At 31.7% G+C, this 20,466-nt stretch overlaps 3 protein-coding genes and 1 long non-coding RNA gene across 8 annotated transcripts; 2 read left to right on the forward strand and 2 right to left on the reverse strand.

The window, feature by feature from the left end:
• Positions 1-684: 684 nt before the first annotated feature.
• On the forward strand, positions 685-4,230 carry LOC128391280 (transmembrane protein 135-like). Of its 3 annotated transcripts, none has more exons than XM_053351133.1 (3): positions 685-760; positions 1,837-1,949; positions 2,510-4,230. In XM_053351133.1, exon 3 carries the CDS (start codon positions 2,546-2,548, stop codon positions 4,097-4,099), a length of 1,554 nt encoding a protein of 517 aa, XP_053207108.1. In that variant the 5' UTR covers positions 685-760; positions 1,837-1,949; positions 2,510-2,545; the 3' UTR covers positions 4,100-4,230. The 3 variants fall into 3 exon arrangements, with proteins under 3 accessions (XP_053207108.1, XP_053207107.1, XP_053207105.1); XM_053351132.1 differs by having other exon boundaries at positions 717-845; XM_053351130.1 differs by having other exon boundaries at positions 718-845; positions 1,837-4,230.
• Positions 4,231-11,811: 7,581 nt separating this feature from the next.
• LOC128391579 (uncharacterized) lies at positions 11,812-13,432 on the forward strand. Of its 2 annotated transcripts, XR_008325829.1 has the most exons (5): positions 11,812-11,968; positions 12,034-12,093; positions 12,169-12,994; positions 13,075-13,109; positions 13,240-13,432. It is a non-coding gene; the product is annotated as an uncharacterized LOC128391579 (long non-coding RNA). The 2 variants fall into 2 exon arrangements; XR_008325828.1 differs by having other exon boundaries at positions 12,169-13,109.
• Positions 13,012-14,430, reverse strand: LOC128391576 (uncharacterized). The gene is made up of 2 exons (XM_053351483.1): positions 13,982-14,430; positions 13,012-13,896 (listed from the first exon to the last, which is right to left on the reverse strand). The coding sequence occupies exons 1-2, from the start codon at positions 14,019-14,021 to the stop codon at positions 13,145-13,147; spliced, it is 792 nt and encodes a 263-aa protein (XP_053207458.1). The 5' UTR covers positions 14,022-14,430; the 3' UTR covers positions 13,012-13,144.
• Positions 14,431-15,507: 1,077 nt separating this feature from the next.
• Positions 15,508-19,750, reverse strand: LOC128391575 (uncharacterized). Of its 2 annotated transcripts, none has more exons than XM_053351482.1 (3): positions 17,065-17,204; positions 16,868-16,972; positions 15,508-16,790 (listed from the first exon to the last, which is right to left on the reverse strand). In XM_053351482.1, the coding sequence occupies exons 1-3, from the start codon at positions 17,105-17,107 to the stop codon at positions 16,021-16,023; spliced, it is 918 nt and encodes a 305-aa protein (XP_053207457.1). In that variant the 5' UTR covers positions 17,108-17,204; the 3' UTR covers positions 15,508-16,020. The 2 variants fall into 2 exon arrangements, 1 of the variants encoding a protein (XP_053207457.1); XR_008325827.1 differs by adding an exon at positions 18,543-19,750 and having other exon boundaries at positions 16,185-16,972; positions 17,065-18,446.
• Positions 19,751-20,466: the final 716 nt, after the last annotated feature.

The raw sequence follows: 20,466 nt of genomic DNA on the forward strand, positions 1-20,466 counted from the left end.
GCGATGAACAAATTGAATAGAGAAAATGAAAAAAAAAAGTTTTTCCAAAATTTTTCCTTTTCATTTTTCATGATTTAAATGGAGAAAAATAATATTAATAATATTCATCCATAGTTATTAGTTAATCATCATTATTATCATCATGTTATTATAACAGGAAATTAGTTCAATATTAATGATTCAATTACGTTTGGTAATAATTTTCAAATTAAATCAACAATTTACCTTCATGAACATGTATGAATTATCAAAAATTATCAATGAGTTGATAAAATTAATGATTGACTAATGATAATCATGATAATTGGGGCTGTTCACTATTGATCATTAATGATTGTTGATGAAACAAATTAACCATTCAAATTGTGCTTGGTTAATTATCATTACTTTTCCATGGTGATTAACATGAATCATGATGAATTTGTTAAAGAATAAAAAAATTTTCTATTGCTCTTTGATAACATGATGAAGATTTTCAAATATTTGATTGATTTTAAATCTACTGGAAATGATTTAATTTCTCATAAGGTAAAATCTGATTAAGATTAAGGATTAACAGTTAATCTGCTTTTCAAATTTGGAGCCAAAGTGAAATTAAATTGTGACATTACTTTTAAACTGGTTTAACTTGTTTGATAGTTTTGGTTTTCTGGTTCTTGGATTGGGTTGATTTAAATTGCTAATTGTTAATTGTTAACCATCTTAGTATCATAAAATTTATGCTCACCTGAATAGTGAAAAAGTTAACGGTCAATTAAAGGTCAGTTAAGGTGTTGTTTGTTATTGTTGTGTGTTGATTACAGTTACTTGTTCACCTTGAAAAAGGTAAACAAGGAAAGTAAAAGGTAAATTGTAAACAATTAACATTAAGATTAAATCTTCATTGAAATTGAACCAAGTTCATAACTGAATTGTAAGCAATTATTTGATTGTAGTGATTGCAATTTTAAAATATAAAGTAGGTAGAGAGTTAAAGATGAACTTATCATGACGATTAATGTTCAATCAATCAATTAATTGTTTCAAATTTAACTGAAAGCAAAGGTTGATACAGTTAATTTGGTTTTATCCTCTCATAATAAGGTTAATATAAATTTTCAACCCAAACCTTAACCAGAAATGATTAAAATTAAAAGTAAATGTTAACATTAACCAGATATCAGATTGATTATTGGCCTTAATATTTGATTAATTTTATCTCAATTAGTTTACATTGGTAATTATCAGTAATTTACTTTAAATTGTTGTTTATTTTTTTTCCTTGATTGTTGTTAGCAAATTTTTGTGGGGAAACTTTTTTTTCACACCAAAATAATTACAATGAAAAAAATTGATTGACATAATCAATCAAAACGATACAATTTGATTTATCATCGAGTGATAGAGATGATCAAGGAAAGGGTTGAAAAAAGTTCTAAATTGATGATATTTAATTGTTGCTTTTTCTCTGATGAGATTTCGAACCAGTTAATTAGCTAATTGTTGAACAATATTACAAAGAAATTGATTCATTGAATTGCAAGTGAACCGCTTATATCATGGAAATGAACCAAAAATAAGACGAAAGTATCATGATTAAAGTTTAGAAATGAGAAAAATAAATTCTCTCTGATATTTGATAACAATCATGATGATCTGAATTCAGTTCATCAACAAAATCAAACCATTGACCTCCAAGTAGATTGAATTTGATTTTCAACTGAATGAGATGAAAATTATTTTCCTTCATCTCTCATGATCATCATCATGTTGATGGAAACTTTTTTCCCCAATTCTTAATTTTCACCTTCATCTTACTATCAACCTTACACTCGTTTACATGGTGTCCACTTGAAGACCTTGAACAACCTTTTCCATCATCATCATCTCCATGTAATTTTAACGTTCCAATGAAAGTATTACCTTGAGGCAACGAACAAGAAAATTCAGTTTGACTGATTGAACAACAGGTAAAATTAATATTCTTCTGTTTTTATTGAATTAGCTTTGCGTGTTTATCATTATCGTTTCTCCCTCAATCCAATTGTCTTTTTGTGTGTTAACAATTTCATTTTCATTCTGATTGTTGGGATGAACACTCAAACCACCACCATCACCATCAATCTACCTTTTCGATTGATTAACTTTGTCTTCCCTAATCATCCAATCTAACAACAGACACAATTGAACCAAAAAGTGACACAAAGTGACCCATAAAACAGATCAACAATTAACAAGTTAATTATTTTATCATCATAACAATCAACTGATATCCATATTCATTAAGCTACAATGAAACTTTAATCTTTATTTAATCAACATCATGAACCTTATCAACTTTTGCTACACTTGATTCATCCGCAGCAATTAAGCTGATTGTTGGTCTCTCTTTATGATTCAATTATTTATTTATCAATAATTGATTTAATAACCATAATTATCATCAACTTTATCAAAAGTTATTTCTCATTTTAACCAAGTTATCAAAAAGTTCATTCAAATTTTTCGTCTTATTTTCATCGGGTTTTAGTTTCGTTTCAAAACATTTGATATTCCTCCGGTTAAAATGCCCTCAGTGTGGAGTAAATTGTTTGATAAACTATTGATGAAGGACTGGTCATTCCCGTACAATTGCTATGAGATCGGCCACGCCTGGGAACCTTCGTGTTCAGCTTACGCTCTTGACCTTTCCCTAGATGTAACGGAAAAAGCGCTCGGCATGTATTCCGCTCTCTATTTGACCAACTTTGCTGTCCAGCGAAAGTACAACTTGACCGCACTTAAAGCGGCATTAACCAGTACCATGCGATCTTCAGCCTTCCTTGGATTCAATTGTCTTTCCATGTTTACCTTAGTTTGTGTTTTACGTTCACTTGCTGGTGGATTTTACTTTTCCCTTTTTGCCAGTGTTCCGGCCACTCTTGGCTCTCTTATGGCCATTCTTATTGAACATCCGTCACGGCGAAAAGCTCTGGCCTTCTATTGTGCCAATGTTGCCTCCGAGTGCATCTATCGAGTTACCCTTCGTCACTCAAAGGTCAAACCAATACCAAAAGGTGAAGTGCTAATATTTACCTTTTCAATATCAATGTTAATGTACATCACCTCAAAGTATGGCCTCCGTCGTGATCCAATCGGCATGGCATTGAAATTGATCTTGGGTCGAACTGAATTCTCAAGGAAAAGATCTGATCAAACGGAAATAGAGCTCAAAGTCAACGATAATTCTGATTCAATGGTCAATAATAATAATAACGACCTGGTAGACGACAAAATTAAATCTTATGACTCTGATTGTGATAAAGATACTCAAGGTTCTTGTTCAGATGACCAACAACAACTGATTGAATACGACGATGGTCAATCATCTTGTTCATCTTTTTCATCAACTCCTCCACCATCATATTCACCTTTGTCATTGATAAACAAAATCGGTACCTGGTTTGTAAATGGTAAACATGATGCCTGTGGCCATTCAAGTTCTTGTTCCTTGTATACTCTTGGTGGATTTAGTCGAAGCTTCTTGACCCTTTGGTTTGGTCAAGCTGCTCTTGTAGCTGGTCTTAAGTTTCCCCAAATCCGTCGTGATCCAGGTCTCATTTTACGAGTTTTAACCAATCGAAAAAAGTTGGAACTTTGTCTATTTGCATCTCTATTCACGGGAATATATCGATCAACACGATGTAGCCTTCGATGGTTAACTAATTCAAGTGAACCCTGGCATTCAGCCTTAGCTGGAGCTCTTTCAGGACCAACAATGATCTACTATCCAAGCTCATTAATCGCCACCAATATTGCCTGGAAGTGTATTGAATGGTCACTACAACAAGCCTGTTCCACCCCGTACTTACCCTCATTTGACACGTTGATACCCTTTATTTACGCTGTTTCGGTTAACATGATCTTTGTCACTTTGGTACTTGAACCAAGTTGCATTCGTCCTTCATATGTTCAATTTCTCGATAGTTGTTCTAATCACAAGCTTCACCAAGTAAATCGAGGTTTACTCAAACTTTTTGGTACCGATGCTCACATTGGTTACGAGGACTTTTTCCCCGACCTCGTTCCCGAATATTGTACCAAAAAGTTTCTCGAAAGTGTTTTCGTTTGGCTACTTTAACTTAAAACTGACCATCAACTTACTCACCCTCATAATCATCGATCTCATCTTATCATCATGGATGAAACTAGTCATCCTCATTAACCTTCAATTATCACCTTCGTTTAATTAAAAATTATTGTGATCATTTGGTTTACCTGATTGTCCAATTTATTTATCAACAACTACTGATCACTTGAATTGGTGACAAATGATTTAACCCAGACAGATAATCAACTGACCTTTAGCTGACCAAAACACCAAACTTATTTGAATATTAATCAGTACGATGATTAGGATAATCATTATCGTCTAACTATCTGATTACCTGATTACAATTGATTTAATACCAATTACATTTATTGTTGATTAGCAACAACAATTTGAAAAAGTAACGAAAGTAATTAAGGCTAACAATTTAATATTGTTAAGTTAGATTGTTATTTACTGATTATCGTTTTTTTTTTACTTTGATTTTTGATTATTGAAACGAAGCAATTAGATTTAATTTTAATAATCAGTTAACCTTTTATTGCCATTAGATTATCATTCTTGTCATTGTAACTTGATTGTTGAAGAAATAAGTGAATTTAAATACCAAGTTTATCTCAAGATTAATTAATAATCCATTGATTTACGATTGCAATTGATAACAGTCAATTATCAAAAGAAGCAGGAAAGAAGTTGTTGATTAGTTAATTGTTAGCGTTTCAAATAGATAAATAATTAGACTGGAAGGAGAAAATTTCTTGAATTGTTAGAAAAAAAGTTTTATTGAATTGTACGAATTGAGATTGATTTTGAATATTTTCCCCTCTCTTCCTTGATTGTTGTCTTAATCAGAGTGTTTCGAGTTTAATTAATAATTTAATTGTTGACTATCAAAGAAATAATCACACAACTGAAGCCTCAACTGAAATTACGATTTTTTTTCAGGAAAACAAAAAGTAACTTAAATATCGATTAGAAATTAATAGTAACAATTAAGAGAATAATTTAACGTTCGAATTCATCTAGAATGATTAATGTAAACTCCATGTGTATCTTAGCTAATTCAGTTGATTTTTGAAAGTTAAAACTTTCATAATCGTCATTAGAATAGTGAAATGAACTCGAAAGGTTCTAATATTGGAAAGACTGGACAAGTTATAATCTTTTTCGAAATGTCCACAATGAGGTAAGATCAAGGTAGAATCATTGATTAGGACTTCGAACTTCTTTTGAATTCGATGTTGTATACAATTCTGAAATCAAGACCTGTTACTGATTCGTTTCCATGACTTGGAATAAAAAGAATAAAGTTTTTTTTTATTTTCTTTTCCAAACAATTTCGAAACTAATCTATTTTCATTAGAGTTTATAGAATCCATATTATTTATATATGGAATAAAGTCTATGGAAGATTCTCTTTTTGCCTTAGAAAACGATAAATCACAATCAGTGTATGAGAAAAAGTGAGACTGGGGTTTGATAAACGAAAGTACATCTAAGAAACATGGAATAGAACAAAAAAGTTATCAATTGTTAGAATGATTTTTTTTCTCTCTCTCTTTCTTTACTTTAGTATCAAAGCGATTTAAGTTTATGAAGATAACTGACGATGATATTTGTTAGAACTTTTTTTGCTTCGATTTTGCGACTTATCTTCATTCCCAATAGAGAATGAGAGAGAAAGTGAAAGAGAGATATAACTTATTTGAAGGAGTAGGATGATATTCACACATTGATTGTTAGATTTGTTTGGACTTTATCCTCATCATTGTCATTGTTGTTATCATCTCATCTTCATTGATACAAAAAACAAACTATTATCCAGATAGTAGATGTCACCCAAAAGAGAAAGAAAGAAGAGAGAGAGAGAGAGAGAGAGAGAGAGATGAATGACCATTCTGTTTTAAGAGTGAGAGAGAGACAAGGATATGAGAGTAAAAGAGATGTTGGGAAAGTCAATATGGAGAGTCGATGGTATTTGGTCAAACAATTTGTCTCCTTTGTCTCAAATGATAATAAAGAGAGAAAATTTTATAAATTCTTATCTTGGAATCAATTGAAAAAAGATTTGGAACTTTTTTTTTCCACTCGAATCAAAACTCAAGAGGCTCATACACACATGGAATCAGGACTAATTTCTGCTTCCTTAAGATATCCATTTGATAAATGACCATCTCTCTATCCAATCATCTCTCTCCGGATCATCTAATCAACTTTTTCATTCGATTTCGATACAAGTTAAAAAATGCTTCTCTAAAATGTTCTAATTGTTTGTTATATTTTCACCCTCTTTCCCTGTAACATACAATCTCAATATCAATCAATAAACGAATCGGACAATGGTCAATCAGCTCAGATTTGAAGAAAGAAAAAAGTTTAGATTGTTGATAATACACTTTCGAGTAGCAAGTTGACTGATCAATAAGTTTATCTAATAGAATGAGCTGATAATGGCAGCAGAATCTAAATTGTTGACTGTTAATCGTTTCCTTTACTTTTTTTAATAGTATCACAAATAATATAAAAAAAAACTTTACTACAAAAAGGATACACGATAAAAATAACGGTAAAATTGATCTCGTTTTCCAGGTTAACCATTAATGGCAATTACAATCAAAACAATATAAAGATTAACCCATTAAAAAGGAAATGATTTTTGTTTTTACCTTTAAAGTTAATCTGCTTCATTCACGATCATTAATCCAATCACCAAGTGTAATCACAATTAACTATGGTTTCTTTTTAATTGTTATTATACAACTAATCTAACATATTAACATCCAATGATTTAAATTTAATGAGTTAAAAGAGAGAGAGAGTAAAAATCGAGGACAATCAAAATGTTCATTTAAATTGGACAATCAAAAATCAATTTCCAAGTTAATTTCAATTATAATCTATAACATTGATTACCTTTGACTTACAATACCATTTTCATTACGATTGAATTGCTGGTTGATTGAAGTAATTAGTAAATTGCAAATTTGGGCTTTAATTGTTGTCACCACTTTGATTGTCAACAAGTTTAACTTTGGAAAGCAAAAAAAACTGTTAATTACAAGTGAAAGTAATTGCTGGATTGATATAGCATGAAAAATTTGAGTAATTAATTGTTCAACTTTTAATCAAGTTATCATGAAGGTGATGATCAATATTTGGAGCAGAGATTTTAATCAAATGAATCAGTTCAAGTGAATTGTGGTGATGGTTGAAATCAAATGATGATTTTAAGGTTGATTAAAGAAAATGAATTCAAGATTACCCTGAAATCGTGAATGTTTCAGGGAAAAAGAGAAACTTTGAAATAACCTTGAGATAAATTCAATGAACCATTAAGATTCAAAGTTAAAAGTATTCCATGTGTATGAAAAAGTATAACAATTGACAAAAGAAAAGAATAAGAATTGATCACAATTTTATAATCTATTTGAATAACTTTTTCATGGTAAATTCTGAGAGTTTCCTTTTCATCATCAAAGAAGGGGAAAAAATTACATTGATCGAACATGAAAATGACCATTTGATATCTTTCTCCCCTTCCCACTTATTGAACTTTATCATGAACATCATTATCATCTGATACCTCAAGGGGTTCACCATTCATGGTTGTAAATGACTGGTCACAAAAAGCACACACAAACTAACATTTAACGCTAACTAGTGGTCACTCTTCATTTGTAAGGTCATTTTTCATGCCAGACTGGACATTGGGTAATCATTTATCTATCTTTAAATTATTAAATGGAAGAGAGGAAAAAAGTTTTCCATCATCATTTCAATTGGCAATTGATGATAAAATATAAAAAGGGCAAAGATGACCACTACTTTACCATCAACTGCTGACCAATAATATGATCAATGTATTATTATCATTATGTGATTTTTTTTATATTTTCACTGTCCAGTTGTAAAAAATACCTCAGATTCAAAGTCTTGAATTGGTTGTGTCCACTTCTTTACTGGTGATAGCTCAAAGTAATAAATGTAACATTGAACAATAATAACTGGACAATCAAGAGTCTTTTGTGTATGGTCCATGTAATGGTCAAGTAAAGATATTATTTTTTCATGGAAAAAATTGATTCTCCATAAACTATTGATTTAATATCACTCAAACTGGTCTATTTATGAGTACCATGTGTCTGGTCATCAATTAGACTCATTGGTCAGTTTATAGTGAAAATATGATTTCCTATTATGACTTATACACCTTGGATGTTTTTAACTGTTACTCTGATTAATATCAACTATTTACCCTGAGGCATTGAAATGTAGTTTTTTTATTTCCCTTATAATCTGAAAATCAGTTTCATCGGTCAGATTCTAGGTATTGACCAAGAGCTTATGGATCGATTTGGTCATTTTATTATAAATACATCACTGAATTAGTATTTAATTGAATCAGATTTAAGCGAAAACGGTAATTTGAAGCTTCGTGATAATAAGTCAAGTTCAGTTGATTGTTGACTGAATTCAATTTAATTGCAATTAAATCATTACAAGTAACATTTTCCACCTTGAGAATCAATTTAATCTTTTTAATTTCATGGTGAAAACAACTGAGCGAGAGGGAAAAAGTTCAATTCAGAATGAAAATGAAGACAATCAGAATTGAACAAACTCTAGTTGACACATATCTCCATCCATCTTATTTGAAACATTTAATATCATCTATTGTTATCATCCTTTCCCATCACCATCATCATCAGGACGATTATCATCACCTATCATTATCGTTAAGACATTTTCATGGGGCTGGAAATGATCATGGACCCATAACCAGTATATTAATAGATGATTCTGATTCAATCAGATTCCAGTTTAACTTTTGTCTTTTTCAAATAGAAATCATTATTACCTATTATATTATATTTTTCACCTTATAATCTGTGTGTGTATCATCATAATCCAGAACTTTTTCCTTAAAAATTTGAGACATGAAAAAATAGCAATTTTCAATTCGCTATCATCATTATCATCATCCATTCTCATCCTCAATTCCTATCATCTAATGATGCTTGATGTTACACTTTTCTTCAACATTGTATATCAATCTATCTTTATCTAGAATTCAGAATATCTGAATGAATCTCAAGAAAAAAGTTCCAAGGACAATTTTTTTATTCTATTGCTCGTATCAATTTTTTTTACTTTTTCCGATTTCTCATCAGACTATTACGAAAAGATTGAGTTAGTGAGAGAGTGAGAGGGAGGGAGAGAGAGACTTTGATGATGAAACGATGATGTAGAGTGAGAGGTAATGACAATTCAAGAAGCATCTGAGCTCATGATGCTGATTTAATTTAATGTAATTCCAAACTCACTCAGAGTAAATCTGAACATTTTTCACTGTTTCGGTGAATAATGTGTTCCAATCCTTTGATTCAGTTGTAATATTTTGTTATCATTATCATGGTGATAACTGTAATCATTATTGCTACATGATAATCATCATCTACTTTTGATTATAAAGATTGTATCTGAAATAATAAATGATTCACTTTGATTGAATTATAAATTGATTTCATGCTGGAAGATATTTTTTGCCTTTTCTGTGATGTTCAAATGACAGATTATATCTTATCATCATCATGCTCATGATAAGAATCAGAAAAAAAATCATTAGATAAACTTTATTCCCAATAGATTATGAATTTGATTTTCTTATCTTATAAATGGGTAACAAATGATGATAAATTGAGATGATATTGGTCATTGATTATGACGATCATTATTACATATTAATAATGATTCTTGATTAGTATTATCATGATTGAATTCTGATAATAATAATAGATTAATCTGAGAAAATTCTGATTGAATTGTGTTGTGTTTTCTTTCAATCAAAGCGAGAAAAAAGTAACAGAGTCAAAATGTTCTGAGACTGAATTTAACTCTCAATTTCTTGATGAAAGTTCTGATATCTTTTGAAATCATGGATAAGATGATGATAACTATTCTTTTATTAATTTCTTTGATTAGGATGTTTGTTGTTGCCAAACTTTTTCTATGTTTTCATGATAAGATTTAAGGTGATTTCATTTCTCACCATCATTCATGATAACTGAGTTTCTTATAACAATTTTTGGTTTTTTATCATTGAATTTACGGTCTCTCTCTCTCTCTTTCTCTTTTACAGTTTTTCAACTTATCGCAAGATCAGTGTGTTGATTAGAAAAGAAGCTTAATATTCATTTAGAGCTTGATGCTGATTGTATTGTTATGGGATAAATGAGTTAACTATTCAACGATCATTTGAGAAAAACTTTTGAATGGATAATATTGTGTGACTGAGTCTAGCTTTTTATTAGAATTGAAAAATTCAGCTATGAATCAACATCTTTTTTTATCGAAAAGTAAATTCTTATAAGTTTTATAGCCATACCAATAACGTAAAATGTTTGGTTAGAAGGAGAAAATAAAATTTGAATATATTTAAAGAGTAAAACAATTATTAATATCTTGAATCAAGATTCTTGATTATAAATGTGAGGTTAGTATTAATAATATACTGTCGCCATCTATTGTTATGTAACTCGACCGGTAATTGCAACTAACCGATTCTATTGACATTGATCTTCATCTCCAAGACGAACTACTTGTATCATATAATTCTAATCGTACTGGCTTGTCCCTAGAATATTTTTGTCGGCGGTTTAATTTCGATTGATGATGATGAATATTGCTTTGGAAGATTTCGGTTCAGTGAAAAAGGGTCAACCACGTAGAGAATTTATTTGATTTATCAATGATATTTGGGTCTCTTTTCGAGCATTAATAGATTCCATTGGGCTTTAATTTCATCTTTTATCATTCTCTCTTTACGATCGATCACAAGGAAACTTTTATCCTTTTTTCCGACTTTTCGTCCAAATAAATGTTTTTTCACCTCCGAAAGATCAGTCGAGTCCCAATCACAATAAACACAAGAAAAGAGTAACGGAGTAATTTTTGCTCGTTTCATATGGTAAACAAACTCATCAGTATTCTCGAGAAAGTTTTCAGGCTTCTTAAACTTTTTATAGTCTTTACTAAAGACTCTTTAGTTTCAAGTTTCGTCTCGTCAATTTCAGGATGGCCCAGCTCATTCTCTAATGTTTCGATGCTTAAAATCATTTGTATCGAGTTAAAGATCACAAAATGTTGCCCGTCTATTTGAGTTCTTCCTACAATCTTTCTTAGTTTAAGCAAATATTCACATCCAACTTTTCGGTAATCATTTGGATCTGGTGCATCGTATTTATCAGTTGGTCGAGCTGATTTAGTCACCTTTATCCTCGAACATAAGTCCAAGATCATTGAATATTTGAACAATGGAGATGTTGAAGGTTTGATCAATTACATGGTTTCAACTTCAACTGAATCAGGAACCAAAGACGTCGATTGGAAACAAGTTATTAATTATCTTAAGGACGAAAGGCAATTGTACCAATACCCTTGTGGCTTCTTGAACCTTCAACTTTCGAGATTATCATTTTAACTCGAAGATTATCCAACATTTTGATAACTTCCAAAGAAGCCAAAGTCTTACAAGAAAATTTTCCATCCTTTTCATAGCTCATAGAGTTATAAGTAGTAATAAAACCTCCGCTTCTGAACCACTCAGAAGCGGAAGTGGGGGAAAAATTATTGTCTATTTTATTAATTAATAGAAATTTATTTAAATAATGCGGTTGAATGGTCACATGATTTTTGTTACTAAGTAACACTTCACGTGACCATTCTGTTTCCTGTTTACTTTTTCCTGCTAACTTTTCTTGTTTACATTTTTTTCATTTGTAACCTTACAGTTAATATTATCGTGTTATCTGTTTATCAAGTTATCTGATTTAATTTGTTTTGTTATTTTAATAACAATGTATTTGTTTCGTGCTCCTCTTCAATTGTTTTTTTTATTCGGTAAGTTTGAAGAATGATCCTTTATTAATGATGTGATTAATAATATTTTTATTTTGTTTTTGCAGCAATGGTTTTTGATCCTAATATGACAAATACAAGGGATAATGCTACTGTGATTCCAAATGGTAGGTTTGAATTATCATTGTTATAATAATATTTCATGAATAAATCAACTATTAACTATATATATTTACTAACAGATCATCATCATCAACAACATCAAGAACAAGAACAACAAGAATCCTTTCCTGATTCAAATGTTAGAAGAGTCTGTAGACCATTTTTTATACATCTGCATTGAATTTTTTCATTCGATTGTTCAGAGGAATTTTTTGACCATAATCCCATAATGACACGAGATTAGCTATTTTCATTTTGAACAAAAGAGATGATGAAATAATACCTAAAGATTATGAGAATGGTTAGAGCGAGGAAAAGCAGCAACGCGTAGACTAGATCACTCATGATTGACCGATTAAATAAATTGTTACAAGTATTTATACATTTTTAATAACTTTATTCTTATATTAGATCATTTTTGACCAAGAAAGATTCATATTTGTCTGAGAATTCTTTGCTCTTCAGTAGATTCATCAACTCCAACTCTGATTGACACATTTTGATAATAATGATTATCTAACAAAGACTAGTGCTTTTTATACCTATTTTTATTGCATCATTTTTTATTGATAACGTCATTCTACTCAGTTCATTAGTCCTAACATCGAATGATGGTTTCAAGACACTATTGACGTCATCCCAGACAGTTCATTGAACTTTCTAGAATGTTCTAGAACGTTTTCTGATCCCCACCTCCATTTCCGTTTCCGCTTCTGAGCCAGAAGCGGAGGTTTTCATACTACTGTTATAATTGGTCTGATAATAAACTTTCGTCTTCGGTCCTGACATTTTAAAATACAAGTATTACAATAATGTGTATAATGTAATTATAAATGATAACATAAGTGGTAAGACTTTTGGATATCGTTTCTATTATTTTTATCTTCTCGGTGGCTGTTAGTTCAGGTAAAACATTGAATTAGTTTCTAATTGGAAATCCTGATTTTTATTCATTAATTTGTTTTTCACTTCGAAATTACATTAAGCTGACGAAGGTGCTAATTGGTATAGACAGTTTCAGGTCAGTAAAACAAAAATCGAATAAGTAGAACATAATTAATTGACAGGTCGATGTTTTTTGGGCCGCTTGTCAAACATTAACTGATTCCATTGAGCTTTAATTGTCTCTGTTAATGTGAATTTTCCTCTAGCTCTCAACACCTCTGGGTTGACACATTTGATTAGAGCCCAAGGGAACATGCGAGGTGGTGGATGATCGATTGGAACTTCATCAGATGGAAATTGGATTCCATCTTTTATCATTCTCTCTTTACATTCGATCACAAGGAAACTTTTTTCCTTTTTCCCGACTTTTAGTCCAAATAAATGTTTTTTCACCTTCGATAGATCAGTCGAGTCCCAATCACAATAAACGCAGGAAAAGAGTAACGGAGTAAATTTTGCTCGTTTCATATGGTAAACAAACTCATCAGTTTTCTCGATCTCGAGAAAGTATTCGGGTCTCTTAAACTCTTTCATGCTGCGCAATGGAAGCTTCGATGGTTGAATTTCAGGATGGCCCAACTCTTTCAATGTTTCGTACGTCAAAAGCATTTCCGGGTAGATAAAGATCATTATAGACTGGCCGTCGATTTCAGTCATTCCATCATACTTTCGCATTCTAAGTAAATATTCACAACCAACTTTCCGATAATCATTTGGGTTTGGTGCTTTATCCAATGGTTTGTATGATCGAAGGCAGGTTTTCTTCCGATATTTCAAGGCTCCAGGAGACTCTGTATATTCAGGTAACATCATCAAATCGAATTGAGAAACAAAATTCACATTAGATTTCTTGGGCACATAATCTGAAAAGGAAATTAAACAAAAAAATAATCAGCCATTTTTTTCCTTATTCATATTTATAAATCAAAACTTAGATTATTAATTTACTTTGGTCACCCATATATATACTCCTTCTTGCGACATTCATTGTGGTCAGATAGTAAAATTCTCAAAAAGAAAAATAAATTCAGAACAATATCAGAGTTTTTCGTTTGCAAGATGAAACAAATTTCTTTCAACGAAACGTGTTAGTAGTTCTCTTCACTTTGAGAATGAGCTCTTGAATAGCTTGTTAAATATAATATAAAGCAGGAAGATAAATATTGATGACAAATTTTCATCAGATTAGAGGTTTACTTAACAATACAATGAGTCGATAAGTAAATTATCTCGATAAATATCAAGTTCTGAGAAATTTCCCTTTACAAAACTCATTGGTAAATCTCTTCAGTCTTATTCTTGTAAATCAAATAGAGTTTATTGAACATTTTCTATTGTTTTGCTTGATTGGTGTTAATCACGATTAAACTAATCAACTTAAATATTCGTTGCTCCATTTAATTGTTTCTTAATCAGGCACCAAATCAGTTTAACGTGGAATAAACTTAACGTTAATCATTTTACACACAATAGACGGGGCCTTGGATCAGACTTTCGCTAGCCGAATCGCTGGCCGAGAAGTTAGAGTCTTGGGCTCAGTATTTCACGGGCTCGTTCCGGCCTGACTATCCTTATGAAAATTTTAATTGTCCTTTAAATAAATGTAATGTTCCGATAAATTTGTTACTCTCAAGATAGACCATTATAAGCTTCTTTTTCTGGTCAATAAGGTCATTTTGCTTAATTCTAGGTAATTATTACGAAAACCAAAAAGTAGAGAGAAAGAGAGATACAAGTTAAAAAAGAAAACTATTAATAATTAAGATGCATTGGAGATCAGACACAAAAAGATTAAGAAAAAGTTTATAGTCATTGTGATGGTCAATTGATTCTTCAAACAATTAAAAAATACAATCAACATAATGAGTAAAGAGTAGTAACTTCTTACTCTTTGATAATGAGTTTCAACTTGATGTTACTTATGATGATGATTCTCTTAACATTTGTTTATCTAATCAAGAAACGAGAAGATGAAATCTATTATTAATAGTTATCATCATGATGATTGTAAATAGTGTTTCGTTTAAAAACGACCAAGGTACACAAACTAATCAGTAAATTAACTCATCTAAAAGATGATAAAGATGAAGGCGATAATAAGGGAAAGGTCAACACTTTTCCTTTGATCTCTGTTGTTTTTCATTTTTACCTTAAATTTTATCACATCTTTTTCTTAATCATCATTTATATCATTTTTTAGGGCGATTGAGGGATTGATTAATTCGTTTACTTTTGTCGTTCTCGAACGAAACACCCTTTAGCTCTTTAGATCTTTAGTTGTATAACAGTACTTCTAATAACTATCAAGTAGAAAAAGGTGAGATAGTATTAATATATATCAAAGTCAAATTGTTGACCTTTTCCCTCTCACCTTCATCTTTGTAATCTTTTTGTGTAAAGCTACTCATTAATTGATTAGCTTGTTCACTTTGATCGTTTCTAGACGAAACTCTCTTTATATTGATATTCTTAGAGACCAGTTCTTGAAAAGAATCGCGAAAAGATCTGACCTGAGAAACAACCGAAAAAAGATCAATTCATCTCAAAGACCAAAGATAATTTTACTAGTATCGAAAGGACCTTAAAATACTCACCGATCACCCGAGGTTGTTAATCTTAAAGTAATTGTCTCGATTCGATTGTAGATAGATTTATATTAGAATGGGTGTAAATAATTATACATATTGTATTGTTGACGATACAAAAAATACGAACAAATTGATTTGAATAAACAGAATTACAGTACACATGTAAAGCTCCTACCAAAAGTATTGGGAAAAATTTACTTGTTGTATCAGTGGATGAAAGAAGATCTATGAATAAGAAAACGTAAATGAAAATTATGGCCAATTTGAATGTTTTTAAGTTATTTTTTGCTCGGTCATTTGCTTGATTTTTCCTTGGTATAGTTTCGTCCTAAATTGATAAAGATGGATATTGATTTGGAAAGTTTTAAGTAAATGAAAGAGAGCTGACCAATAAAAAATTTATTTTGTAAGTCTGTGACTTTTGGGTCTTTTATCGAGCATTAGTAGATTCCATTGAGCTTTAATTGTCTCTGTCAAGTCAAATTCTCCTTTATAACGAACCATCTCTGGGTTGACACATTTGATTAGAGTCCAAGGGAACATGCGAGGTGGTGGATGATCGATTGGAACTTCATTAGATGGAAATTCGATTCCATCTTTTACCATTCTCTCTTTACAATCGATCACAAGGAAACTTTTATCCTTTTTTCCGACTTTTAGTCCAAATAAATGTTTTTTCACCTCCGAAAGATCAGTCGAGTCCCAATCGCAATAAACGCAGGAAAAGAGTAACGGAGTAAATTTTGCTCGTTTCATATGGTAAACAAACTCATCAGTATTCTCGAGATAGCAATCTAACTTATATGAATCGGACTTGAAACATCGTTTGGCTCCTGCTAATTGGCTTTGAGTATAACCCAATTCATTTTCTAATGCATCAATGGATAGAAACATTTCTGGGTACATAAAAAACCCAATAGGCTGACCATATCTTGTTTTCATTCCTACAAGTCTTCGCAATTTAAGTAAATATTCACATCCAACTTTTCGGTAATCATTTGGATCTGGTGCTTTATCCGATTGTTTGTATGATCGAAGGCACGTTTTCTTCCGATATTTCAAGGCCCCAGGAGATTCTGAGTAATCAGGTATCTTCAGAAATTCGAAAAGATTAACATTCTTAAACTGAATTTCCAATATAAATCTGTCTGGTTCCAATGGTAGAAAACCTATTAACAAAAAGAAAAGTAAACGGAAAAACAAACAGTTCTTAGTGGAATCTTAGACATAAAGAGGAAGTACTTACGTGCAGTTTTCTTAGGAATTCGCGAATAATCAGGCACAGTTCGAATACTGCCCCTTGTAAGCCCCATATTGACGAAATTTGGTTCGAGCTTCTTAGGCACCAAACCTGAAAAGAAAAGTTAACGTGAAGATAATATTCCTTGGCTCATTTAAAGTCAAGTAAATAAATTAAAACAAAGAACGAGATTATCTATTTACCTTTACTTGTTTTTATTTCAGATGAACATTTGGGTGGATCCATCGTGATTAAGAACACTTAGTTGTAACGAAACAATCAAGGAACGGAAGATTTGACTTGGAAAATAAGAAACTAATACAATTTGGTGTTGTCCAAGTTCTCAGAATTTATCCCAACAAAACTTCATTGGTAACTTTTTTCATTCTTAGATGGAGCCCTGAATCATCTTCTCGCAAGATAATTATTATGAGAACCAGAAAGTTTCAACAAAATAAATGAAAAATCGCTGATCATGAATAACCAGGTAACCAAAATTATGTTCTAGTCTATTCAATTATGTTGCGTCTCTGTATTGAGGGTTAAATATTTTGTCTGAAACTCTTCGTGATGCTGAAAATGTTCATTTATTAGGTACAAGTGTTGCAGTTTTACTCTAATCACAATTAATTATATTAAATGTATTGTTTCTCTGTTCTTTATACAAATTGTAAAATCTGAAGATGGACCAGTTAGAAAACTAGACCTGGAACATCATATTCGTCGGTTAGTCTAACTGCTCGGTCCATCTTTATGATTGAATGTAAGACCAAGATCATTGGATATGCGGAAAATGGTGGAAATGTATCTAAGTGTAAGTGTAATTACAATAGAAGTTATTTGACTAAGCGATGATATTTGGGTCTCTTGTCGAGCATTAATAGATTCCATTGGGCTTTAATTGCATCTGTTAAGTCGAATTTTCCTTTATAACGAACCATCTCTGGTCTGACGCATGAAATTAATGCCCATGGGAACATTCGAGGTGGTGGATGATCGATTGGAACTTCATCAGATGAATATTCGATTCCATCTTTTACCATTCTCTCTTTACAATCGATCACAAGGAAACTTTTTTCCTTTTTTCCGACTTTTCGTCCAAATAAATGTTTTTTCACCTCCGAAAGATCAGTCGAGTCCCAATCGCAATAAACGCAGGAAAAGAGTAACGGAGTAAATTTTGCTCGTTTCATATGGTAAACAAACTCATCAGTTTTCTCGATCTCGAGAAAGTATTCGGGTCTCTTAAAATCTTTCATGCTGCGTCTTGGAAGTTTTAACTCGTCAATTTCTGTGATGCCCAGATCATTTACTGTTGCTTCAAGGGTTGTAAGCATTTCTGGGTATTTGAAGACCAAAAAACTTTCGCCGTTTATTTCAGTCGTTCCCCCAAACTTTCGCATTTTAAGTAAATATTCACATCCAACTTTCCGATAATCATTTGGATCTGGTGCTTTATCCGATGGTTTGTATGATCGAAGGCACGTTTTCTTCCGATATTTCAAGGCCCCAGGAGACTCTGTATATTCAGGTATCCCCTTATAGTCTAAAAGAGTAGTTTTAGTTATTCTCTTCGGCACATAACCTTAAAAAATCAAACGAAAAGATGATCAATAATTTTTTTCTTCATTCACCTTGATTGAAATTAAAACAAAAACAAAGAACGAGATTATCTACTTACTTGCGCTTCTGTTTACGACATATGGGCATATTGGTCTATCCATCGTGGCAAGAAGGTTGAATACAAATCATTAAGCACTCGAAAAGTCACAAGAAATAGACAAATTAATTCAGAACAATAATGAAAGTTTTTCGTTAACAAGTAGAAACAAATTTTTTTCAGCAAAACTCTTAAGTAGTTCATTCCATTCTTAGATGGAGCTTTGGAATACATGTATATTGTTGAAAGATGATCTTTATTACACAAACCAGAAAGTCCAAGATTGATGAGGAAACTTTCATCGGGAGATTAGAGGTTAATTTACCAGTTAAACGAGTCCATGAGTAAATAATCTTGATGGGTACCAATAAAACTCTGATCAGCTGGTTGATTCTACTTTCCTTACACTTCCTTCTTCTTACACTGTCTTGCAAAATTGAATACAAAGCAAAACCTTTTCACTGCTCATTTGAAAACAGAAAATATTTACAGTTAAATCACTCAATCTACTAATACTTTTAACTAACTTTCACCTCAGTTCTAATTAATGATTAAATTCAGTTCAGAAATTAAGAAAAGTATAAGAAAACTTGCTAATTCAATTTAATCACAGTTTTCAACACTTTTAAGCAAAGAGTAATAACTATTACTCTTTGTGTTCAAATGACAGATTATCATCATCGTGCTCATGATAAGAATCAGAAAAAAAAATCATTAGATAAACTTTATTCCCAATAGATTATGAATTTGATTTTCTTATCTTATAGATGGGTTACAAATGATGATAAATTGAGATGATATTGGTCATTGATTATGACGATCATTATTACATATTAATAATGATTCTTGATTAGTATTATCATGATTGAATTCTGATAATAATAATAGATTAATCTGAGAAAATTCTGATTGAATTGTGTTGTGTTTTCTTTCAATCAACCAGTGAGAAAAAAGTAACAGAGTCAAAATGTTCTGAGACTGAATTTAACTCTCAATTTCTTGATGAAAGTTCTGATATCTTTTGAAATCATGGATAAGATAATGATAACTATTCTTTTATTAATTTCTTTGATTAAGATGTTTGTTGTTGCCAAACTTTTTCTATGTTTTCATGATAAGATTTAAGGTGATTTCATTTCTCACCATCATTCATGATAACTGAATTTCTTATAACAATTTTTGGTTTTCTATCATTGAACTTTCGGTCTCTCTCTCTCTCTCTCTCTCTCTCTCTCTCTCTCTCTCTCTCTCTCTCTCTCTCTCTCTCTCTCTCTCTGCTGTAGTCCAGTGGTTAGCGACGAGGGTAAGCCTTTACATTGGCCTTACTAACTCTGTGGCTCCGCGTTCGACTCCTGACAGAGGCGAGTACTGATGCTATGATCCAGCATTGGGGAGAGAAGCCTCTGGCGTGGGATTAGGCCCCTACGAATAACCTCACCCCTTCCCCCGGGACCCGTAGTTTAAACTATATACAGCCGATTGAGTACGTCGGCTAAAATAGTCGGGTAGGCGCGAATACGCGAAAGCGTGGAATTAGCCGAGCTCCCCAACTAGTGGGGAAGCCCCCGAAGGCCGCAACAGCCATTGAAAACCAATCTCTCTCTCTCTCTCTTTTACAGTCTACATTTTACAATCGCAAGATCAGTGTGTTGATAGAGAAGAAGCTTAATATTCATTTAGAGCTTGATGCTGATTGTATTGTTATGGGATAAATGAGTTAACTATTCAACGATCATTTGAGAAAAACCTTTTGGTTAGAAGGGGAAAATGCAATTTGAATGAATTTAAAGAGTAAAACAATTACAGTCAAGTACCTGAAATTGTCCGTACCCAAAACTGTATCTTGATTATAAATATGAAGGTTAGTAATATACTGTCGCCATCTATGGTTATGTAACTCGACCGGTAGTTGCTGACCAACTAACCGATTTGAAGTTATATTACG

The sequence above is a fragment of the Panonychus citri genome, unplaced genomic scaffold (genome assembly GCF_014898815.1).
Source record: "Panonychus citri isolate SS breed McGregor unplaced genomic scaffold, ASM1489881v1 Contig00134, whole genome shotgun sequence".
In the NCBI taxonomy this organism is placed as follows: domain Eukaryota; kingdom Metazoa; phylum Arthropoda; class Arachnida; order Trombidiformes; family Tetranychidae; genus Panonychus; species Panonychus citri.